Source organism: Mustela lutreola, chromosome 6 (genome assembly GCF_030435805.1).
Source record: "Mustela lutreola isolate mMusLut2 chromosome 6, mMusLut2.pri, whole genome shotgun sequence".
In the NCBI taxonomy this organism is placed as follows: Eukaryota; Metazoa; Chordata; class Mammalia; order Carnivora; family Mustelidae; genus Mustela; species Mustela lutreola.
In genome coordinates this window covers 121,184,273-121,203,271 of record NC_081295.1, presented here as the reverse complement: position 1 = coordinate 121,203,271, position 18,999 = coordinate 121,184,273, and the positions used below count along the sequence as shown (strand labels likewise).

At 36.5% G+C, this 18,999-nt stretch overlaps 1 protein-coding gene across 19 annotated transcripts in view; it reads right to left on the bottom strand.

Annotated features, from left to right (window-relative positions):
* The window catches only part of LOC131834290 (butyrophilin subfamily 1 member A1-like), a 68,538-nt gene extending 49,995 nt beyond the window's left edge, over positions 1–18,543 (bottom strand). For all 19 annotated transcript variants that reach the window (XR_009354812.1, XR_009354811.1, XM_059178740.1 and 16 more), the window contains exons 1-2: positions 18,391–18,543; positions 17,421–17,595 (exon numbers count right to left, since the gene is read on the bottom strand). Coding sequence is in view for 15 of the 19 variants with exons in the window: in XM_059178738.1 (XP_059034721.1) it covers positions 17,421–17,517 (97 nt within the window). In the remaining 4 variants the exon portion in view is untranslated. The remainder of the gene's footprint in view (positions 1–17,420; positions 17,596–18,390) is intronic.
* Positions 18,544–18,999: the final 456 nt, after the last annotated feature.

Below are 18,999 nucleotides of genomic sequence, written 5' to 3'. Positions count from 1 at the left end.
AAACACATGATACTCTCAATAGATGCGGAAAAAGCATTGGACAAAGTATGGCATCCTTTCTTGATCAAAACTCTTCAAAGTGTAGGAATAGAGGATACATGCCTCAACATCATCAAAGCCATCTCTGAAAAACCCACAGCAAATATCATTCTCAATGGAGAAAAACTAAGAGGTTTCCCGCTAAGGTCAGGAACATGGCAGGGATGTCTACTATCACCACTGCTATTTAACATAGTATTAGAAGTCCTAGCCTCAACAATCAGACAACAAAAAGAAATTAAAGGCATCCAAATTGGCAAAGAAGAGTCAAACTATCACTCTTTGCAGATGATATGATACTTTATGTGGAAAACCCAAAAGACTCCACTCCAAATCTGTTAGAACTTGTACAGGAATTCATTAACGTGTCAGGATATACAAAAAATTCACTGAAGTCAGTTGCATTTCTATACACCAATAAGACAGAAGAAAGAGAAATTAAGGATTCAATCCCATTTACGATTGCACCCAAGGCCATAAGATACCTAGGAATAAACCTAATTGAAGAGGCAAAGAATCTGTACTCAGAAAACTATAAAGTATTCATGAAATAAATTGAGGGAGAAACAAAAAAATGGAAAAATGTTCCATGCTCATATACTGGAAGAACAAATATGAAAATGTCTATGTTACCTAAAGCAATCTACATGTTTAAGGTAATCCTTATCAAAATACCATCCTTTTTTTTCCCCAAAGAAATGGAACAAATAATTCTAAAATTTATATGGAGCTAGAAAATACCTCAAATAGCCAGAGGAATGTTGGAAAAGAAAAACAAAGTTGGTGGCATCACAATTCCAGACTTCAAGCTCTATGACAAAGCTGTCATCATCAAGACGGTATGGTACTGGCACAAAAACAGACACATAAATCAATGGAACAGAATAGAAAGCTCAGAAATAGATCCTCAACTCTATGGTCAATGAATCTTCAACAAAGGAGGAAAGAATTTCCAATGGAAAAATGACAGTCTCTTCAACAAATGTGTTCAGAAAATTGGACAGCCACATGAAGAAAAATGAAACTGGACCACTTCCTTATACCACACATGAAAATAGACTCAAAATGCATGAAGGACCTCAATATGAGAAAGGAATCCATCAAAATCCTTGAGGAGAACACAGGCAGCAACCTCTTCGACCTCAGCCATAGCAACTTCTTCCTAGAAACATCACCAAAGGCAAGGGAAACAAGGGCAAAAATTAACTATTGGGACCTCACTAAGATCAAAAGCTTTTGCACAACAAAGGAAAGAGTTAACAAAACCAAAGACAACTGACAGAATGGGAGAAGATATTTGCAAACAACGTATCAGATAAAGGGCTAGTATCCAAAATCTATAAAGAACTTATCAAACTCAACACCCAAAGAACCAATAATCCAGTCAAGAAATGGGCAGAGGACATGAACAGACAGTTCTGCAAAGAAGACATCCAGATGGCCAACAAACACATTAAAAAGTGCTGCACATCACTCAGCATCAGGGAAATACAAATCAAAACCACAATGAGAAACTACCTCAAACAAGTCAGAATGGCTAAAATTAATAAGTCAGGATATGACAGATGTTGGCAAGAATGCAGAGAAAGAGTAACCCTCCTACATTGGTGGTGTAAATGCAAGCTGGTGCAGCCACTCTGGAAAACAGCATGGCGGTTCCTCAAAAAGTTGAATATAGAGCTACCCTTTGACCCAGCAATCGCACTACTGGGTATTTACACTAAAGATACAAATGTTGTGATCTGAAGGGGCACATGCACCCAAATGTTTATAGAAGCAGTATCCACAATAGCCAAATTATGGAAAGAACCTAGATGTCCATCAATGGATGAATGGATAAAGAAGAAGTGGTAGATGTATACAATGGAATACTATGCAGCCATCAAAAGAAATGAAATCTTACTATTTGAGATGGCGTGGATGAAACTAGAGGGTATTATGCTTAGCAAAATAAGTCAATTAGAGAAAGACAATTATTATATGATCTCCCTGATATGAGGAATTTGAGAGGCAATGTGGAGGTCTTGGGGGGTAGGGAAGGAAAAATGGAACAAGATGGTGATTGGAAGGGAGACAAACTCTAAGGGATTCTTAATCTCACAAAACTGAGGGTTGCCAGGGGGAGGCAGGTAGGAAGAGGGTGGTTGGGTTATGGACACTAGGGAAGGTATGTGCTACGATGAGTGTTGTGAAGTGTGTAAACCTGGAGGTTCACATATAACATATATAACATATAACATAACATGTAATAATACATTATATGTTAATAAAAAAATAAGAAATTGAAAATAAAAGTCCCAAGAAGATTTAGCACCAGGTGGATTCACAGGTGAATTCTACCTAACTAATACCAATTATTCTTAAATTCTTCCAAAAAAAAAGGAGTGAGAACTCTTCCAAATTAATTTTATAGAGTCAGCATAATCATGATACCAAAGCCAGACAATGACACAATAAGAGAAGAAAATTTCAGGTCTATAATTTGGATGAGCATTAATACAAATGACTAATTTATTTGTATTGCTTTATAATGTTTCATTGTATGAATGTACCATAGTCCATTTATTCATTCACCCATTGAAGCATTTGGTTGCTTCCAGTGTTTGGCAATTATGTTTTAAGATGTTACCAGCATTTATGTTCAGGTTTTGTTTAGACAGCCATTTTCAACTCATGTGGGTAAATACCTAAGAATTCAATTGCTGGAATGTATGTAAAGCTATGTGTAGCTTTGCAAGAAACAACAAAACTGTCTTCCAAAATAGTTATATCATTTTGCATCCCTACCACACATGCATGTGCATTCCTGCTACTCCACATTACCACCAGCATTAGGTGTTGTCAATTCATAGTTTACAAAGGTGTCAAGGTAATTAGTATTTTGACACCTAAATAATTGAATATGTATTTTAAAGATTAACCATGTACTTACCTCATACCATGTACAATAATTCATTCATAGGGAAACACAACATAAAAGCTAAACAATGAAACTAAAGGAAAAATACATGGAGAAATTCTGGTAATGGAGATTTTCCAGGATCAATTTTTTAATGAAAATCATATTCTCTACTTTTTAAAAATTATTATGTTCATTTAGCCATTTTATATACTTCATTAGTATTTGATGTAGTGTTCAATGACTCATTAGTTGCATATAACATCCATTGCTCATCACAACACATGCCCTCATTAATACCCATCACCCTACCTCCATCCCTCACCCCTCTGAAACCCTGTTTGTTTCCCAAAGTCCATAGTCTTTCATGGTTTCTCTCCCTCTCTGATTTCTCCCCCTTCAGTTTTCTCTCCCCTCCCTTATGGTCCTCCGTGCTATTTCTTATGTTCCACATATGAGTGAAACCATATGATAATTGTCCTTCTCTGCTTGACTTGTTTCATTTAGCATAATCCCCTACAGTGCAGTCTTAAACTTATGGGATACTACAAAGGCAGTCCTTAGGGGGAAATACATAGCCATCCAAACCTCTCTTGGAAAGGTAGAAAAATCCCAAAAGTACAAGCTAAAGTTACACCTAAAAGAGATGGAGAAGGAACAACAGGTAAAACCTAAAGCAGGAGAAGAGAAATAGTAAAGATTAGAGCAGAGATCAATGAATAAGAAACCAGAAATATAGTAGAATAGATCAATGGAACTAGAATCTGGTTCTTTGAAAGAATTTTAACAAGATTGACAAACATCTGGCCAGACTTATCCAAAAGAAAAGAGAAAGGATCCAAATTCATAAAATCGTAAATGAAAGGGTAGAGATCACGACTAACACCAAGGAAATAGAAACAAATTAGAAATCATTACCAGCTTCTTTGAAAGAATTAACAAAATTGATAAACCCCTGGCCAGACTTATCAAAAAGAAAAGAGAAAGGACCCAAATAAATAAAATCATGAATGAAACAGGACAGATCACAACTAACACCAAAGACATACAAACTATTATAAGGACATACTATGAGCAACACTACGGCAATAAATTTGACAATCTGGAGGAAATGGATGCATTCCTAGAAACATATAAACTACCACAACTGAACCAGGAAGAAATAGAAAGCCTGAAAAGACCCATAACCAGTAAGGAGATTGAAACAGTCATTAAAAATCTCCAAACAAACAAAAGCCCAGGGCCAGACGGCTTCCCGGGGGAATTCTACCAAACATTTAAAGAAGAACTAATTCCTATTCTCCTGAAACTGTTCCAAAAAAATAGAAATGGAAGGAAAACTTCCAAACTCATTTTATGAGGCCAGCATCACCTTGATCCCAAAACCAGACAAGGATCCCACCAAAAAAGAGAGCTATAGACCAATATCCTTGATGAACACAGATGCGAAAATACTCAACAAAATACTAGCCAATAGGATTCAACAGTACATTAAAAAGATTATTCACCACGACCAAGTGGGATTTATTCCAGGGCTGCAAGGTTGGTTCAACATCCGCAAATCAGTCAATGTGATACAACACATCAATAAAAGAAAGAACAAGAACCATATGATACTCTCAATAGATGCTGAAAAAGCATTTGACAAAGTACAGCATCCCTTCCTGATCACAACTCTTCAAAGTGTAGGGATGGAGGGCACATACCTCAATATCATCAAAGCCATCTATGAAAAACCCACTGCAAATATCATTCTCAATGGAGAAAAACTGAAAGCTTTTCTGCTAAGGTCAGGAACATGGCAGGGATGTCCATTATCACCACTGCTATTCAACATAGTACTAGAGGTCCTAGACTCAGCAATCAGACAACAAAAGGAAATCAAAGGCATCCAAATCGGCAAAGAAGAAGTCAAATTATCACTCTTCGCAGATGATATGATACTATTTGTGGAAAACCCAAAAGACTCCACTCCACAACTGCTAGAACTTATACAGGAATTCAGTAAAGTGTCAGGATATAAAATCAATGCAGAGAAATCAGTTGCATTTCTCTACACCAACAGCAAGACAGAAGAAAGAGAAATGAAGGAGTCAATCCCATTTACAATTGCACCCAAAACCATAAGATACCTAGAAATACCTAACCAAAGAGACACAGAATCTATACTCAGAAAACTATAAAGTACTCATGAAAGAAATTGAGGAAGACACAAAGAAATGGAAAAATGTTCCATGCTCCTGGATTGGAAGAATAAATATTGTGAAAATGTCTATGCTACCTAAAGCAATCTACACATTTAATGCAATTCCTATCAAAGTACCATCCATCTTTTTCAAAGAAATGGAACAAATAATTCTAAAATTTATATGGAACCAGAAAAGACCTCCAATATCCAAAGGGATATTGAAAAAGAAAGCCAACGTTGGAGGCATCACAATTCCGGACTTCAAGCTCTATTACAAAGCTGTCATCATCAAGACAGCATGGTACTGGCACAAAAACAGACACATAGATCAATGGAACAGAATAGAGAGCTCAGAAATAGACCCTAATCTCTATGGTCAACTAATCTTCGACAAAGCAGGAAAGAATGTCCAATGGAAAAAAGAGCCTCTTCAATAAATGGTGCTGGGAAAATTGGACAGCCACATGCAGAAAAATGAAATTGGACCATTTCCTTACACCACACACAAAAATAGACTCAAAATGGATGAAGGACCTCAATGTGAGAAAGGAATCCATCAAAATCCTTGAGGAGAACACAGGCAGCAACCTCTTCGACCCAGACACAGCAACGTCTTCCTAGGAACAACGCCAAAGGCAAGGGAAGCAAGGTCAAAAATGAACTATTGGGATTTCATCAAGATCAAAAGCTTTTGCACAGCAAAGGAAACAGTTAACAAAATCAAAAGACAACTGACAGAATGGGAGAAGATATTTGCAAACGACATACCAGATAAAGGACTAGTGTCCAGTATCTATAAAGAACTTAGCAAACTCAACACCCAAAGAATAAATAATCCAATCAAGAAATGGGCAGAGGACATGAACAGACATTTCTGCAAAGAAGACATCCAGATGGCCAACAGACACATGAAAAAGTGCTCCATATCACTCGGCATCAGGGAAATACAAATCAAAACCACAATGAGATATCACCTCACACCAGTCAGAATGGTTAAAATCAACAAGTCAGGAAATGACAGATGCTGGCGAGGATGCGGAGAAAGGGGAACCCTCCTACACTGTTGGTGGGAATGCAAGCTGGTGCAGCCACTCTGGAAAACAGCATGGAAGTTCCTCAAAATGTTGAAAATAGAACTGCCCTATGACCCAGCAATTGCACTATTGGGTATTTACCCTAAAGATACAAACGTAGTGATCTAAAGGGGCATGTGCACCCGAACGTTTATAGCAGCAATGTCCACAATAGCCAAACTATGGAAAGAACCTAGATGTCCATCCACAGATGAATGGATCAAGAAGATGTGGTATATATACACAATGGAATACTATGCAGCCATCAAAAGAAATGAAATCTTGCCATTTGTGACAACATGGATGGAACTAGAGCGTATCATGCTTAGCGAAATAAGTCAAGCAGAGAAAGACAACTATCATATGATCTCCCTGATATGAGGAAGTGGTGATGCAACATGGGGGCTTAAGTGGGTAGGAGAAGAATCAGTGAAACAAGATGGGATTGGGAGGGAGACAAACCATAAGTGACTCTTAATCTCACAAAACAAACTGAAGGTTGCTGGGGGGAGGGGGTTTGGGAGAAGGGGGTGGGATTATGGACATTGGGGAGGGTATGTGCTTTGGTGAGTGCTGTGAAGTGTGTAAACCTGGTGATTCACAGACCTGTACCCCTGGGGATAAAAATATATGTTTATAAAAAATAAAAAATTAAAAAAAATATTTGGGATATTCAGATCTTTTGTGGTTCCATACAAATTTTAAGATTGTTCTAGTTCTGTCAAAAATAGTGTTGGTATTTTGATAGAAATTGCATTATGTTTATAGATTACTTTGGGTAATATGGACATTTTAACAATATTTGTTCTTCCATTCCATGAGCATGGAGTTTCTTTTCATTTGTTTGTGTCATCTTCATTTTTTTCATCAATGTTTTATAGTTTTCAAGTCTTTCTCCTTTTTGGTTAGGTTTATTCGTAGGTATCTTATAATTTCTGGTACAATTGTAAATCAGATTGTTCTGTAACTTTCTCTTTTTGCTTCTTTATTATTACTGTATAGAAATACAATGGATTTCTGTACATTGATTTTGTTTTCTGCAACTTTACTGAGTTCATTTATCAGTTCTAGTAGTTTTTCAGTGGAGTCTTTAGGGTTTTATATATATAGTATCTGTCATCTGCAAATAGTGAAAGTTTTACTTCCTCCTTATTAACTTGGTTGCATTTTTTTTTCCATTTGTTTTCTGATTCCTGGAGCTAAGACTTCCTGTACTATGTTGAATAAAGATGGTGAGAGTGGATATCCTTGTCTTGTTCCTGACCTTGGGGGGAAAATTCTGGTTTTTTTCTCATTGAGTATGATGTTTGCTTAGATAGGCTTCATATGTTGAGGTATGTTCCCTCTAAACCTATATTGTTGAGGGTTTTTATTATTAATAAATGTTGTACTATGTCAAATACTTTTTCTGCATCTACTGAGATGATCAAATGTTTTTATATCTTTTCATAATGATGTGATATATCACACTGATATGCAAATATCAAACCACTTTTGCATCCCAGAAATAAATCTCACTTGATCACATGATTTTTTTAATGTATTGTTGGATTTGATTTGCTGATATTTTGTTGGGAATTTTTGCATCCATGTTCATTATAGTTATTAGCCTGTAGTTGTGTTTTGTTGTTGTTGTTGTGTGCTTCAGTGCTTTTGGTATCAATGTAATGTGGGCCTCATAGAATGAACTTGGAAGTTTTCCTTCCTTTTCTATTTTTGAAATTTTTGAGAATAGGTATTTACTCTTCATAAAATGTGTGGTAGAATTCACCTGTGAAGCCAGCTGTTCCTGGACTTTTGTTATGAGGTTTTTTTTTTTTAATTACCTATTCAATTTTATTGCTAGTAATTGGTTCATTCAAATTTTATTATTTCCTTCTCTTTCAATTTTGATAGGTTGTGTGTTACTAGGAATTAACCCACCTTTTCTAGGTTGTCCAGTTTGGTGACACATAATTCTTTTTTATAATAGCCTATTACAATCTTTGTATTCCTGTGATATAAGTTGATATTACTTCTCTTTAATTTCTGATTTTGTTTATTTAAGATGACTCTCTCTCTGTGATAACTGACTAAACCTTTATCAGTTTTATTGATCTTTTCAAAGAACCAGCTTTGGATTTCATTGATTAGTTCTATTTTTAAATTTTCTATATCAATTATTTCTGCATCATTTATTTTTGCTCTCATCTGTGTTATTTTCTTCCTTTTGTTGGTTTTGGGTTTAGTTTGTCCTTTTCTAACTCCTTTAGGTGTATAGGTAGATTGTTTATTTAAACATTTTCTTGCTTCTTGAGGAAAACCTATATTGCTATAAACTTCCCTCTTACAACCACTTTCACTGCATATCAAAGATTTTGGATTCTTCTATTTTCATTTTTGTCTCCTTGTATCTTTTTTATTTCCATTCATTGTTAACCATTCATTGTTTAGTAACATGCTATTTAACTTCATGTATCTGTGCTCTTTCCAGATTTTTTCTTCTTGATTTCTAGTTTCATAGTGTTGTAGTAAAAAAGATGCATTGTGTAACTGATATTTTTGAAATTTTAAGGTTTCTTTTGTGGCCTAAAATTTGATCTATTTTGGAGAATATTCCATGTGCACTTGAAATATTCTGCTATTTAGGATGGAATGTTCTGAATATATCTGGTAAATCCATCTGGTCCAATGTGTCATTCAGAGTCATGATTTCCTTGTTTATTTTTTGTTTACATGATCTATCCATTGATGTAAGTGGAGTATTAAAGTTCCCCAGTACAATTTTATTACTAGTGATTAGTTATTTCATATTTGTTATTAAGTGTTCTGTGTATTTGGGTGCTCCCTTTTTAAGTGCATAAATATTTTCCTTTGTTATGTCTTCTTTTTCAATTGTCCTCTTAATGCTTATATAATATCATTTTTCTCTTGTTTTAGTGTTTGTTTTAAAGTCAATTTTTTATGATAAAAGTGTTACTACCCTCTTTCCTTTTTCATATTCATTTAAATGATAATTTTTCTCCATATCCTCACTTTCAATCTAAGCATGTCTTTAGGTTTGAAGTGAGTCTCTGGCAGACAATATATATGAGTCTTGTTTTTTATCCATTCCATCACCTATGCCTTTTGATTAGAGCATTTAGTCCAATTACATTCAAATTAATTATTGATAGGCATGTGTTTATTACCAATTTGTTATTTGTTTTGTGTTCATTTTTGTGAATGTTCTGCTCCTTTCTTCCTTTGCACTCCTCTCATCTTAAGTTAGCTTTCTTTGTGATATACTTGGATTTCTTTCTTTTGTTCTTTCTTTCTTTCTTTCTTTCTGTCTTTCTTTCTTTCTTTTCCCATCTCTTACTAGTTTTTGATCTGTGGTTTGTCTATATATGGCAAGTTGGGATTTCTTCTTGCTGCTTTTAATATTTTTCTCTGTCTTTAGTTTTTGATACTTTAATTATACTGTGTCTTTGTGTCATTCTCCTTGCATTCATTTTTTTTCTTTTTTAGATTTATTTATTTATTTTAAAGAAGAAGAGCATGAGTGGAGGGAGGGGCAGAGGGAGAGGAAGAGAAGGAATCCTCTAACAGACTCCTCACTGAGTATGACACCCAATGCAGGGCTAGATCCCAGGACCCTGAGATCATTCCCTGAACCAAAAATCAAGAGTTGACCACTTAACCTAGGTTCCCCTCTTTGATTTCATTGTATTTGGAATTCTGGGCTTCCTGATCTGGGTGTCTATTTCTTTTCTGGGTTAGGGAAATTTTCAGCCATTAAGTTTTCTGCCCTTTATTTCCTCTCCTCTAGAATCCCTATAATGTGAATGTTTTCATCTGCTTCTTGTGCCATAAGTCCTTTAAACCATATCACTTATTTCATTATTCTTACTTTCTGCTGCTTTCTTTGAGCGAGTCTTACTGCCTTGTTTTGGAATGCACTGATCCTTTCTTCCTCTTCATTTAGCCTGTTGTTCATTCCTTCTAGTGTATTTTTCCATTTAGTTATTGTATTCTTTGGCTCCAATATTTCCATTTGTGACTTTCTTATGTTTTTTATCTTTGTGGATGTTTTCACTGTGTTAATCCATTCTTTCTTCAAGTTGGTGAGAATTTTGATAATCATACTTTGAACTCTTTACCAGTTAAATTACCTATCTTTGTTTCATTAAGGATTTTTTTTTCTGAGTTTTATCTTGTTCATTTGTAACTTACTCTCTGATTCCTCATTATGTTTGACTTTCCATGCTGGTTTCTGTTATTATATGGAACATTAACCTCTCCCATTCTTGAAGGAATGTTCTCATATAGATGATAAAAGTTGTTGTTTGACTCTGCCTTAGATCTTGTTTCTCAAACCTTTGTGATTGTCTAAAAAGTTAATTTTATTTTAGTGGCTCTCAGTAGTAAAGGGGGTCCCAACACCTTTCAGTGTTTCAAAAGGAAGGGTTATAGTTAACACCTAGATTTAGTCTGATTGGCATGTAGAAACTCAGCAGCTGTTTTTCTTCAACTTTTAAAGTATGAATATACATACAGTCCTGTGGACACAAACATATAGCCCACCAAAAATTAGTGCCAGTAATCTAGAGGTGTCTGTTAGGTGGCAGTCTCAAAAATCAAGACTCCAGATGAGGGTATAAATCCTGTCTTGGAGATATTGGTGAGGAAGGCAAAGGGACAGTGAGAAATAATGTACACTGGTCTACATTCCCTAAAGCACAGCAGAGTTTTAAATGCATCTACTATCTGAAGCTGCCCTTCAGGCTATATCTCCAGGAGAAGCAAATCGGCCTCTTTCATAGAAAGAGTGGAAGTCTGTATCAATCTGCTGTTTGTGTAATGCCCTGGATATGAAAGCCTTCTAAGAACTGTTTCTCCAATGTTACAGTCCTGTGAGACCGAGGAACTCCTGACCACCAGAACTAGACACTCAAGGGAAGAACCTGGATTGTAGCTGTAAAAACTGTGGCACCAGAAATAAAACCTGTGTCAACAGACATATGTGAAATCTCCTTGGGGTGCCTGGGTGATGCAGTTGGCTAGGTGTGTCTGATTCTTGGTTTCAGCTCAGGTCATGACTTCAGGTTCGTGAGATTGGGCCCTACATCAGGTTCCATACTCGGTGCAGAGCCTGCTTGGAATTCTTCCTCTCCCTCTACCTCTCCTGCTTGTGCATGTTCTTTCTCTTTCTAACAATAAATAAATAAATATTGGGGGGAGGGACTCTCCTTTCCAGGAGAGACTTGTGATCTGGAGTGTGGGAAAGAAAGATTGTGAAGATGATGCCCACTAGCTGGAGTGAGGAATAGAGGAAGGGTAAGACATGGTGCCTATTTGCTAGAGTAAGACAGAGAGAAAGAGTAGACATGTGTTCATTGGGAAAGGAACTTGAAAAAAGAAATAGAAAAAAACCTAATGCTGCCCACTAGTTGAGGAAGACATAGGGAAAGCACAAAGATGTTGCCTGGGCCAGTCTTTATCCTTAGACGGCATCACAGCAGTCACCCAATTGTCTAATCAGATGCCTGCCTTTTGGGCCAATGTTCCAAAAGAAGTAAATGAACCTCCCCCTTACAAATTATGGGAACCCCTAGATTGGTTCCTTCCATGCTGTTCTCTGAGGTGGGTGAGACAGAGTGAGTGAAACATTAAGATTTACTTCTCAGCTCACTATAGCCTTATGAGTACCATGGTTGTGAGCCCTGCTAGTTTCCAAAAATAAGTATTTTCAGACTCATCTTTCAGATGCAGATCTTAAAAGTATATGGTGCCTGATGTGGTGTTCCAACATTTACCCCTTAGGAAGAAGGTCTAGGTTTTGAGTTCCCTTTCAACTGTGGGTTGCCATGTTGATGGTGGGGTTTAGGGTGACATTGTTTCCCATTGTTTCTCTTCTATTTGTTTGTTGAGGATCTTCTTTGTTTGGATGCATAGTAGTCACTGAACTTGTTTTAGGTTTTTTCAGAGGAAATTTTTCCATACGTAGCTTAGATTCAGTTTGTGCCTGGAGGAAGTGAGATTAGGGTTCCCTTACATCACCTTCTTAAAACAGAACCCTTAAGAAACATTTAATATAATGGAAATATGGGCGCCTGGGTGGCTCAGTGGGTTAAGCCGCTGCCTTCAGGTCAGGTCATGGTCTCAGGGTCCTGGGATCGAGTCCCGCATCGGGCTCTCTGCTCAGCAGGGAGCCTGCTTCCCTCTCTCTCTCTCTGCCTGCCTCTCCGACTACTTGTGATTTCTCTCTGTCAAATAAATAAAATCTTTAAAAATATATATATAATGGAAATATTCTTTCGTGATTGTGAGCAGTAACATAAGTATATATATTTTGTCAAAAGTCATTAAAAAGAACATATAAAACAGGCACATTTATCACATGTAAATTATACCTCAATAACCTTAATTTTAAAAATAAATTCAGATAGGAAATTTTATAAATATGTATAGTTATATAAGTAAATCCTCAATTTCCTCATTTCCTTATTCAATCCCCTACTTCATTTTCAAAATATAAGCCTTTCTTTTCATAGAAAAATAAATATGTTTTAATTCCTTAGAGTATTATACTAATCTTACTAAACTCCCTCTTATAGTTATGATGTGAATAACTACCTATACATGTTCCATTTGTTATCTCTCCAATATCCAGTGAGATACTGATTTATGATTTTTTTTAATTCTTCTTATACATACTCCTCTCCCTCTCTCTCTTTCCCTCTCATGACTGCATATCTTTCATTCAACAAATGACCTTTAAAATCTTTTTTTATATTCTTACCTTTCTTCCTAAAAATAAACATCTTTAAGATTATCATTAATTAGCATTCATTTTTCCCATATAATTTGTGCTCTAATTAAATCATACTTATCACTTTAAATTCATAAAATGAAATTTTTTTTCTATTTGCTCTATCAAACTTTATTTCTGTATTTTACTTTTTTGGATATCTCTGCATTTGATATCATGTTTGAGAAATTTCATTTGTTACAACTCTTTCTCATTTTGGTTTCAATGATTTAAATCTGCCATAATTCAATTTTTATATTCTTATAGTTTCGGCCTCTCAATCTTCATAATTTAATTTGATCCTTTGATCAAACTCTTGATAATAATTTTTTAGAAACTGTCAATATATCTTCATACTTATCAGATGTGACATCACCAAATGAAGAAAAACTCCAGAGAAAACATGAAATATAAATTCCAGAATTGAAGAAGGCTTATGAGTCACATGTAAGCCTATGAATCACATGAAGCACTTCCCCACACCTTTCATATTATATTATATATCTAGAAAATTATCTTACAACTATAAATGTCAATTAAAATGCCCATTATGAATACAATTAGATAAATATCAAGCCATTATGAACACCCAAGAAATCAATCTGAGAACTTAGAGAACAAATTTCACATCTAGAAGAAGAAAAATGGCAACATCAATGAAGGTAGAAGCTACAGAGAGTTGATTAGGGTGATAAAAGAACTGTAGGTGCTGTGGATGAGAGGTAGCCCTGATCATGGAGAAAGGAAGGAGACAGAAAAAGAAAAAGAGATAGTTAAAGAAACTTGCAGGAGAATGCAGATGAAAAATTATTTCCCAAAACCATTGACTACGAAAAGGAGAAGGGCTGTCCACAACTATTTTTATAAGCAGGAGGGCTCAAAATATGAAGTTATAGAAGTTCACACCATAAACAGGGTCATTCCTGACATTCTTAGTGGTGTTATTGTGGGGAAGCAGAGCAGAGTCCTGGGAGGACACAGTGTGGTCTGATGATCCCAGTGTTCATGCGATAAGAAACAGTTCCAATTATTGGAGTGACTTTGGAAGTCATGGCACAGCTGCTTCAGGGATTTAGGATCTGGTGGGCACCAACATTTTACTTTGGTCACTACTATAGAAACAAAGATACATGATGAGGGCAACAAAACTTTGTGCTTGCATTTTGCAGTACTATACCATAAACTTTCAACCACAGAGCAGGCCTGCAACTGCTTTTCTGGGACAAACCCGCAACAGCCAGAGTGCAGTAACACCGAACTCCAGACGATCAGTGAAGGTCATTGTTATGCTGGTACCTAAAATTTGGAGTTTTGAAACCCAACCTAATGTCTGAGATAAAACACTAGAGTGTTGTGCCACCTGGCAGGCAGACAGTTTGGACCCTGACAGGGTGAAGGTGGGGATCTGACAGAAGCTGGCAGTACAAGAGGGGAGATTGTTTGCTCTTCTGAGAAGGCCTCCTGACGAGTGGCAGGTGCAAACTGACCATACACCGCTGCAACGCTTCACCTCCAGAGGGAATAGGATCTAGCTTACATTTTCTTTTTAAGATTTTATGTATTTTCTTGAGAGAGAGAAGGCAGGAAAGCAAGCAAGCAAAGGAGTAGGGAGCAGAAGGAAAGGGACAAACAGGTTCTACATTGATCAGGAATCCCTATGTGAGGCTCAATTCCAGGACCCTGGTATCATGACCTGAGACAAAGACAGATGCTTAACTGACTGAGCCACCCTGGCACCTTAGGATCTAGCTTCCTTTAATAGGAGACCCAACCACATCCAGTTCAAACGTGCTACACAGTGGGCAAGGTCTAAAAGTCTCCACAACAGGAAAGGAGAAACTCTGCAGAAGACTGGCCTGAGAGAAAAAACAGTCAAAACACAACACCAGATTGCACACTCTGAAACACCTCCTGAAGCCCAAGAAAGTATAGGACCTAGTCTCAATATAGCCATTACTCTCAGGAGCAGAAATATAACAAGCTTTCCTAACACACACACACACACACACACACACACACACACGCACAGTGACCTAGACAAAAAAGACAAGATGGGGGAATTCACCCAAAAAGAAAAAAAAACATAAAGGAGTAATGACCAAGGATTTAATCAAAATTGATATAAGTAATTGCCTGAAACAATATTTAAAACATCAATAATAAGGGTGCTAGCTGGGTTAGCTTATAAGATACCAGAGAATCTCTTACTGCAAAAATTAAAGAATGAAAAAGTAGTTAAGCCAAGATTAAAAATGCTGTAACTGAGATGCAAAATTGACTGAATACAATGACAGCAAGGACAGTTGAAGCACAGGAATGAATCAGGGATATAGATGATACAAGTATTGAAAATAATGAGGCTGAAAAGGAGAGGGAAAGAAAAGTATTAGATGATGAAGATAGACTTAAGGAACTCAGCAAATCTTCAAAGTGTAATAACATGAATGTCATATAAGTTCCAGAAGAATAAGAGAGGGAAGAAGGGGCAGAAAGTTTATTTGAGCAAATGATTGCTGAAAAGTTCCCTAATTGTGGGGAGGGAAATAGATATCAAAATCCAAGAGGCACAGAGAACTTCCATAAAATTCAACAAAAGCCAGTGCACACCAAGACTTATCATGGTCAAAGTCACAAAATACACAGAAAAGGAAGGAAACCTGAAATGAGCACAGAGAAAAAAAGTCCTCAGCCTTCAAGGAGGGACAAACCACGTATGTAAAAGATCTATCCATGTAGGCCAAAAGAGAGTGGCCCAATGTGCTGAATGGGAAAAATTCACACCCAAGAATACTTTATCTAACAAAGCTTTCATTTAAAAGGAAAGATAGAGTTTCCAAGACAAACAAAAACAAAAGGACTTCATGACCCCTAAACAGCCCTGCAAGAAATATTAAAAGGGATCCTTTGAGTGGGAAAGAAAGACCAAAAGCAATGAAGACTAGAAAAGAAGAGAAAACATCACAAGGAACACCAACTTTACAGGTAATATAATGTAACTAAATTCATATCTATCAATAATCACTCAATGTAAATGGAATAAATGCTCCAATCAAAATATCAGAATAGATAAAAAAATCTATATGCTGCCTACAAGAGACTATTTTATTTTATTTTAATCTTTTAAAAATTTATTTATTTAAGGGACGCCTGGGTGGCTCAGTTGGTTAAGCAGCTGCCTTCGGCTCAGGTCATGATCCCAGCGTCCTGAGATCGAGTCCCACATCAGGCTCCTTGCTCGGCGGGGAGCCTGCTTCTCCCTCTACTTCTGCCTGCCATTCTGTCTGCCTGTGCTCACTCTCTCCCCCTGTCTCTCTCTGATAAATAAATAAAATCTTAAAAAATTTATTTATTTAAGAGAGAGAGAAAGAAGGGGCAGAGGTTGAGGGAGAGAAATCCTCCAGCAAACTCACCACTGAACATGAAGTCATTGCATGACTCCATCCCAGCACCCTGAGATCATGATCTGAGCTGAAATCAAGCATTGGAATCTTAACTGACTGAGACACTCAGACACCCCAAGACACTTATTTTAGGCCTAAATTCACCTTCAAATTGAAAGTGAGGGAATGGAGAACCTTCTCTCATGATAATGGGTGACAAAAAGCTGTAGTAACCATTCTTATATCAAACTAGATTTTAAACCAAACACTGTAAAAGAGATGATGAATGGCACTATAACATAATTAAGGGGTCTTTCCATCAAGAAGATCTAACGATTGTAAGTATTTATGCCCCCAATATGGAAGAACCCAAGTATATAAATCAATGAATAGCAAACATAAACTCATTTCTAATAAAACAATAATAGTAGGGGACTTTAACACCCCACTTACATCAATGGACAGATCATCTAAGCAGAAAATCAACAAGGAAACAATGACATTGAACTATACACTGGACCAGATGGATCTATATCTATCTATACCTATTTCTATGTCTATGGAAATATTTATAGAAATATCTATAGAAATATATAATATCTATAGAAATAGATATAGATAGATATAGATATTCAGAATAATTTGTCCTAAAGCAGCAGAATAAATTTTTTTTTTAAGTACATATAGAGCATTCTCTAGAATAGATCACATTCTATTTCTATTTCTATTCTATTTGTGGTCACAAATCAGTCATCAACAAGTTACAAAAGGACCGAGATGATACTATGCATGCTTTTAGGCCACAGGGCTATGAAACTTGAAGTCAACCACAAGAAAAAATTTGGAAAGAGGACAGATACATGGAGGTTAAAGGACATCCTATGAAAGAATGGATGGGTTAACCAGAAATTCAAAGAAGAAATTAAAAACTACATGGAAGCAGATGAAAATAAAAACATGATAGTCCATCTGGTGCCTGGGTGACTCAGTAGGTTAAGCATCTGCTTTCAGTTCAGGTCATGATCCCCAAAATATCCAGATCGATAGCATCAATCATTTATAAACTTACCATTTTCTCTGGTGACTTTCTCAATGATGACTTGATTTAAAAAAAATAGCACCATGATTAGAAGGGCAGCTAACATCATCTTGGACAATTTAGTCATTATAAGATGTGAAATATGAAATCCCAGAGACCAAAGATGACTCCTGTATGCTTAAAAGTGTTTTTCTTTACTTCTTTCCTGCAAACAAACAGAAAAACCATTACCCAGATAGTTTTCCTCAGGAATCTGACCTCTACCATTTCCTAGGGATACAGGGCAAAAGTGCTCTCTGGGGTTAGCCTATGGTGGTAAATCGAGGACAAGGTTGGGGTTGGAAGGAGCTTTTGTTCTGGATCAGATGTGTACTTTGAGAAAGGGAATATCATTCATCAGCCCCAATTTAGGGGACTTCAGGAAGTCCTGCCTGATTACAAGACTTCTGTCACCCCCATTTTCCTGAAGGAGGTGTGAAAAGCTAGAAGATATAGAGAAGATCTTGATTTGCCTGAATGAATTCATGAGTGGGTTTTGAGTGAGAGATTTACATTGGGGAGAGGGCCCAGGGAAGAAAGAGATTCAGAATGTTCTAATCTGACACAAAACAAATTTTCTTCTGGAAAGGCAGTGATAAGGGAAATAAGGGATCTAAGGAAAAATATAAGGACCATGGAATGATCTATCATAAACAGGATAAAGCTACATAATTTCTAAGAACCAGAGAGAATAAGATGAACACCTAGTATCTAAGGTTGGAGAGGAGTACAGCTTTTTATTTTAGAACAATCCTTAATATTTTCTAACTAGAGAAAGGATCTAGTTAGAACAAATATAGACTAATCATGAGGGTGAAAGACATTAAATGGAGACACTTTCTCCTGTCCCTATTGACATTTCTCAGCTTCTTCATAAACACACACACACACACACACAAATACACACAGACACACCAACTCTGACTTTTTTCCCCCACCGTAAAAATTTCTTTTCACTCACCTTACTTAATCACCAACCCCAAAATATTAGTTTCTCGGGAAACACTGGACAGCTAACTTCCCCTCTTCAACCCCCTCTGAAATACTGAAACCCATTACTTGGAAGCTTCACTCCACATTCAGTTGTCTTCCTCTCTGTGGTGCAAAAAACAGGAATGTGAGAGTGACATAAGGACGTGGAATATGAGGGAGTGTACTCTGACCAGTACTTCGCCCTTCTCCTTTTATATGATGGTAATAAAGACCTCGCATGACCATAAAGACAATATTTAATCCAAATATTTATATGCTGTTTTGAGTGTGAATGAAGGCACACACACACACACACACACACACACACACCTTCTGAAGAATGGCTTTTTTTCCTGCTTTTATTGTGTATATTATTATTTTCAAAATAACAGCATATAATAGAAATTTAAGTGAAACATTCTCAACACCAACTTCCTGGACCAACATATATACCTTGTATAGAGTAAGGATTGGGTATATCTGCTACTTCTATAATTTTTTATAGTCTAGCATAATTAATCTCCCAGTTTATGGAAAATCTCCCCAGGATGTTGAGAGTAGCTTATTTTTACTTTTACATCCCATGCCCCAAAACTAT